Here is a 6,721-nt window from a genome sequence, read left to right as displayed (position 1 = left end):
CCGGGCGGGCGCGGCCCCGGCCCCGGGCGGGTGTCGCTCGCCTCGCCTTCCCCGGCCCCGGAACGTTTGGAGCCCGGAACCTTCCGGCCGCCCGGCGGGGAAAAAGGGGGGGGGGCGGGGAGGAGAAAGCCGCCAGAAGTGACGTCGCCCCGCCGAGGCGCCTGCCGGGGGACGCCGTTGCGCAGGTTTTATTCCTCGCCGCCGTCGCCTCGCCGGCTCGGGCCATGTACCGGCAGAGCTTCCGCCCCCCGACGCCTCCGTACGCGGGCGGCGGCTTCCGGAGCCCTCCCTCCGGCGGGGGCCCCGTGCCACCCTCCCCGCGGGGCTACGGGAGCCCCCACCACACGCCGCCCTACGGCCACCGGCCTGGGCCTTACGGCAGCGGCCACTCGCCCCGAGGCCACGGTTTCCACGGCGGCGGCGGGCGGTTCGGGAGCCCGTCGCCGGGGGGGCAGACCCCGCGCAGGCCGCAGAGCGTCAGCCCCCGGTACCCGGCTCCCTACGGCGGCAAATCCCCGGCTGGAGCTGCCCTGCACCCGCAGCAGCACAAGCGCTCGCCCGGGGGCTTCCAGAGGCACTACCAGGTATGGGGCAGGGCGGTAAGGGAGAGAGGCCTGCGCCTCCGCACAGCGAGGCGGGGGCGGGAAGGAGGGAGGGCGGGAGTTGCTGCTGCTGCTGCTACGCGGGGGCCCTCAGCCCGCAGGGGAGAGCACGCCGAGGCTTGTGACGAGGCGCAGCATCCGTCCCCTCCGCCAGGATTTTGAGGGGAGAGCGAGACTTGCACCGCACTGGGCAACATCTGACTTTCCCACCGGTAGAGAGAGTGGAGAGACCCCAGCTCAGGGAGCTGTGTGATCAGGAAAGGGAGGAGGGCCCCAGGCCTGGCTGAGGCCTGTTGTGAAGACACAAGGACTCGCAAGAGTGGAGCTTTCTTCCTTTTCATATTCTGGCGTGTGGAGGTAGAGAGAAAATTAAGCACCACCCCAGACCGCAGCAAACACCTCTTTTGCTTGTATGTACCTCCCTTTGATCAGTTTTCTTGAACACAGTGGTGAAGTGCTGTGTGCTTCTACTTTGCCTGTCTCATCTTGCATCATGGAAGCTGCCCTATCCACATGCAGAGCTTTCTGGGACACGAGTAGAGAAAAGGAGTGCTCTATTAAAGAGAGTTAAGCTGAAGCTCCTTGAAGCAGAAATGAGAGCATCTGTTGGGATAACAAGAGTATTACTTTTAAAGTCTTTGCATTGCACTGAAAACTTCAGTTTATAGTAGTAGTTTTCCTGAGGGCTATCGACAACAGGTTCTGTGAGTTATGCTTTTTTCACATGGTTTAGTTGGGGCCTGTGAGAGGCAATGCAGATAGGGATGACAGTTCTTGAGGTGATGCCAACTTTAGGTACATAGCTGGCTTTATGCAATATTAGAGAAACCTTAAAAGCATAACAAATGACACATGCGGTACAGACAACAATAAAATTTTCAGGTGCTCTTCCTGACACTTTAAGGATTAGAGTGTAATAATGAAGTCAAATCTTAATAGAGATTAGTAAAATCTTAATGTGCCCACACTGCATAGTCACATTTCCATTCAAAAATAGTCTTTGGTTACTTTTTTTATGATGCAGATAACTATCTTACAGGAATCTCATAGTTGGTGGAAGGGGACCATTATGAACTTTATACATTTTCTTCAACACACCAGCAAAGGCTCTCCTAGTGTGGAAGCCTACAGATTGCTTAACCTCTGTACCTGTTGAAAAGGCAACGGATGTGGGGTTTCTGCTGCAGATTCTGGAGGGACGGTTTATGTCACTGATGTCTGATTTCCCTTCAGAAGACCACTCTTTGGATATTCAATTAAGTGTTTCTTAAAAGTCTGCCTTAAATTAACTGAGCAGAAGAATGCAGGAATCCTTTTGCCTCAAGTTTTAGTCAGAAGTGTTTCATGTCAGGACCTGTGGGCAGGAACAGTCTCACAGGCTCCATTCTTGGTGTTAAGTAAGAAACCTGACATAAAGAAGGTACAAGTTTGAATCCAGTCTCAGATTGTCACAACATTTTCCCTTCTCCTCTTTCCTTCTGTAGACCTTGTGAGTAGTTTAGGAGCATTTACCTGATGGTGATGCTTTCTAAGACTAGAAAGACACTGTATGTCTGTAGCTTTGCCTAGGACTAAAGTAATATGTATGTGTGTACTTTTCAGTGTATACACATGGGTTTGTTTTGCCTGGGAGGGCAGTAGAGGCGATCACGGAGGGAGGAAGTCTCCTAAACCGTGAGTCCCCATTTTCTTCGATGGGGGCAGCAAGAATCTCGGTCCATGAGGCCATGAATAGAGTCAGGTAGAGGAATTTTTTGCATTTTCTAAGGATCAAATTTCTTTTGAGGTATATGTGGATTGTTCCCCTCTCTTCTGTAGATGCTATTGTTAAGAGAACTACAGTGCTTTTTAAATTTATGATGTTACTGTCTGTCACCTTTGGGATGAAAGTCATAAGTGACCCTTTAAAATCTCATCAGGAAATCCAAAAGACAGTTTATATTTACTTTAGTGTTCTATTAATGTCATGTCATTTGTATTCTGTGCTTATTTTGTGCTTGCAGACTTCCATTTTTTTAAATTAACAGAAAACTTAAAGAAAAACATAGTAAGCTGGATTTTTCCGAAATGGCTGACTTAGCCTATATGTGGCCAATACTTTATGGAGGTTTCTGTTTTTTCCATAGAGATGCATTTGCTTTTCATGTTATGAAAACAAGTTTGTTGTATTTTTTTAATATCTCTTCTTAGAATTCACTTAGCGGTAGTGTTTCCCTTTCTACACTCAGCAGGAGTTAGTGAACTAGCTAGTAGCTGTAGCTAGTTAGTGGTGATGGGTTGAAAATTATTACAGAAAGTAAAAAAAAAATCTTTTGAAATGGTAGTCATGATTTTTGTGTTTCTGTGCATCTGCCAGCAGCTAAAATTACATCAGTTGAAGGAAGCTGTTAAGGGGAGTAACTGTCCCCATTTTCAAGGCAGTATTACCATATTCAGTAACATGTTAATGAATAGCACCAAAAGATTTTTTTTTTTCCCCCCTACTGTAGAGAGAGATTTGTTATCTGGGGAAAAAAGTATTGAGAATAGATTGACTGTTTCTTTAGGGAAAGTTCCCTGAGAAAAGTGTCACTGCTGTTGACACCAGTGACAGTAAAATATAAAGTTTTTTGTAAGGTATCTTTGGCACCAAACAGTTTCACTTGCACAGAATCATTTCACTTGCACAGGTCGGGCTATTTTCCTTTTCCACAGGCCTATAATATGAATAATAACATTTTGATTTTTTTCTTCTAAGAAAAATACAGAGGGGGGAAAAAACCTATAATGACTAGTATTCTAAATTTAAAAAAAATAACCACATGCTTAAATTTAACACTTATTGAAGGCCATCAATCTTGTATTACATAATAATAAATTTCCTAGATTTCACACATGCTAAAATGTCAGTGTTAACTGATAGCCTGCATTATACTGTAGTGAAATTTAGTATTATAAAATAAATCCATCCAAAAGAGCCTTACCATTGAATTATTTTGTTCTGTCACTGGATACTGCGGATCGTTATGTCCATTCAGCTTTCTTTTGAGTTCTGCAGATTTGACATAAACAAACTCCACACTCAGACTGTTTTACAGTGTCAAAGTTACAGGGTCCCCGTTAAACATGGTGTTTTAAAGAGTTAATTTTTTTTATTTTGAAGATGGAATGCACTGTGTACTACTGAGTTACTACTAAATGTGAGTGCTTAACATAAATGTCACTTTTGCTAGTGCATGTTGACTTGCTCTAGGAAACTCCGCGGCCTTAGGAAGTTTTTTACATGTATTCTGAGGTGATTCTCTGACCTTACCCTCATGGTTTTGATACCATAAAGTAGTTATCTACCTTTTAGTAAGTTTTCTGGTTTGAGATCATCATCTTAGCTACATAACCTAATTGTACGACGATGAATCATTAGAAACAAGTGCCCCATAAATAAGACATGGCTGTTCCCACGTTTGGTTGTGTATCCATTATCATCAAGCTTTAGGAGTTCTAGAATAGTACTTACTGGGACCACACAAGCAGGTTCCTGCCACAGCACATTTTCAGAAAAAGGTTCACACGGTTTCAGTGGAATCTGTTCTTCTGGCTAAGCATAGGGGCCTTCACTATATGGCACGATTTCTCAGTTTTACCCAGAAATTGTTTCATACTGTCTATTTACATAGATTCTTTAAGGTTTATTAGTCAAATTCAAATACCATCACTGCTGGCCCAAAAAGTCAGGTGAGTGGGGAAAGCAGCCCATGATCGGTGCTTTTTTCCTCCTTTACAAAGTCAGAGGCTGGTAATTAGCCGCAAGGAGTCCTGTTCTTCTAGTCATACAGAATGCATCAGGCATAGTTTGGAGCCTAACTGTTGTGTACATGTAGTATAGCTTGTTTAACTTCGGTTAAAACAAATTAATTTAAACTAACACAGCTTTATATAAAACCTTACTTTTTAGGGGAGTGAATCTGAGGGAAAGAACAATAGATGCTAACAGCAGTAAATGGTTATAGTGATTTCCTTTATGTCATAGCTCTCTAAGTTGCAGACTTGTAGCAGGTTTGCAGAAGCCATTGTTGTGATCCTTGATCTTTAAAAAAAAATCAAATATCAAAAGCTCCATGCAAAAGGTTTTTTCTTTTGCGCCATATCTACTTAATCACTGATTATCATCCAGATTGTATATCAGATAAAGTCATCTGTTCTCAAATTTCACAGAACACTAGTTTGCTTAAAACAGGGTGTTTTTCCCAGTAAGTTCTTTGGGTCATTTATAGCTTTTTGTGTTATACAATGCTGTGTTGAATCTGTAAGTACTTAATATCTGACTTCTGCTCTTGTAAACATTATCAGCTCATTCTCAGCCTCTAACTCCCTGTTTAGTTGTTCAGCTTTTGAGTTAGACATGTTGTTGACTCAGGCAGCTTACGAAAAATAGTGTGAGGAGCTTTTCTGTAGTTATATGCCAGAGCGACATAAACAAGTATTTTGGAGAAGACTGGGTTTTTTTCTTAACCTGGTAAATCATCACTCATAATTAAAAGTATAATAAAGTTAATATTTTCTGAGGAAGATGCAAGTGAGGAGTAGTAATTATCATTAATAATCGGCTTCAAAGCTCTGCTACATTAGAAGGAAACTTTTTTTTTGTTTGAATTAGTCTATTAAATGTTTCTTTACCTGATGGTTTTCTTCCAAAGGGATCACCCAGGACATCTACTCCATTTGGTACAGCGCATGGCAGAGAGAAAAGAGTGTCTAATGATGTGGAAAACTATTACAGACCTTCAATGCTTGAGGACCCATGGGCTGGCCTAGAGCCAGTTTCTGTTACAGACATAAACCAACAATACAGCAGTGAGCAAACAACATATACTGGTAAAAAAGGGAGGTATTTCAGCTAACACTTTTAAAGGCTAAATAACTCCATCTTGTCAGGAAAACTTTGGGACAAAATCTTTACACTTACACAAGATGAACAATAATCAAGACCTTAGATAATGCTTTTATTTGATCACACGTCCACCCTTTTATCCTACTTTTTTTTTAATTGCATTGGATATTTTTATGTATGGGAGGGAAAAGGAGTGGTAGGAAAACTTAGATTTCTGGCTACGTGGAAGTGCCTACCAGCTTTGAAGAACAAAGTGTTCTTTAATCACCAGCGACTGATTTGTGACTGTTAAAACAGGTTTCCATATATTTACCTCTTCCATGCCAGATTGTTAGCCTTTTATTGTAAACTCCTTTAGGAAATGGTATTTTTTTATGTTTCAACATTTTTAGAATGAAGTACCTTGGAAATAAAATAAAGTTTTGTAAATCCTTGTTTTGTAATGTATAAAGATTATTTTAGGACTTTTGTTAAGGTGTACACATTAACACAAATAGTACTAGTGAAATTAGGTGACTTCTGTAAATGTGCTTGTATGCTGTAGTTAAGCTCTGATTTTGTGCATAGTATTTTTTGTTAATTGTAGTGTAACATGAAGTTGAGACGTGACTTTCAGCCATCTCAGGAAACCAATGTATTGTCTTTGGAAAGTTTAATTTGTTGAACCAGCTCTTGAGTCATAACCATAATTCTGTAATCATTTGCTTTTGTATTTTAAAAAAAAATATTTGGAACAAAATTAGACATTTCTGGATTATAGTAACAAGTCTGTTCAGTGGCAATTTAAGTCTAAGGAGCACATACAACATAAAGATTAAATAAATGCAAATGTACTTTCTGGATCTACCTGTTAGAATAGCATAGAATGAATGAGTTTGTTATACAGTTGACATTAGTACATGCATAGCATCTTTTTTTTCATCTGTACAAGATTTTTCAGAATTTTTTAAGATTATTTTTTATTTTTACCTATGGCAGGCATCTTTGTCCAGAGAAGTCTTGTTTTGTGTGTGTGCATGCTATATTTTTATACAGAAGAGGAAAACAATGAAGTTTTTTTAGAGCTTGTCTATATGTAGAAGATCCATTCTTAAATCCAGTAGTGAATATTGTAATATAGCGTAAGAAAGACATAGTTCCAGCTGCAGGCATGCTCTTAACATGCCATGTTAAATCTGCAGTAGATATCTAAATTTTTGTTGAACATAACATTATTTGTTTGTTGATCTTAGTTTTTAAGCAGTAGGTAGAG

General features: G+C 41.2%; 1 protein-coding gene across 1 annotated transcript; it reads left to right on the top strand.

Moving 5' to 3' along the window:
* The first annotated feature begins 107 nt into the window (after window positions 1-107).
* On the top strand, window positions 108-6,185 carry MPLKIP (M-phase specific PLK1 interacting protein). Its single transcript, XM_010581785.1, has 2 exons — window positions 108-584; window positions 5,276-6,185. The coding sequence occupies exons 1-2, from the start codon at window positions 225-227 to the stop codon at window positions 5,477-5,479; spliced, it is 564 nt and encodes a 187-aa protein (XP_010580087.1). The 5' UTR covers window positions 108-224; the 3' UTR covers window positions 5,480-6,185.
* The last annotated feature ends 536 nt before the right edge of the window (window positions 6,186-6,721 follow it).

The sequence above is a fragment of the Haliaeetus leucocephalus genome, unplaced genomic scaffold (assembly GCF_000737465.1).
Source record: "Haliaeetus leucocephalus isolate CR32 unplaced genomic scaffold, Haliaeetus_leucocephalus-4.0 Scaffold808, whole genome shotgun sequence".
Lineage (NCBI taxonomy): Eukaryota > Metazoa > Chordata > Aves > Accipitriformes > Accipitridae > Haliaeetus > Haliaeetus leucocephalus.
Note: the sequence above shows the minus strand (reverse complement) of the source record. Positions and strands in the feature narration are given on the sequence as shown.

Bases quoted from the DNA above. Each gene is read 5' to 3' on its own strand.
- MPLKIP (XM_010581785.1), top strand. From the start codon at position 225: ATGTACCGGCAGAGCTTCCGCCCCCCGACGCCTCCGTACGCGGGCGGC. The intron at 585-5,275 runs GTATGGGGCAGG...TTTCTTCCAAAG, and splicing joins GCTTCCAGAGGCACTACCAG to GGATCACCCAGGACATCTAC.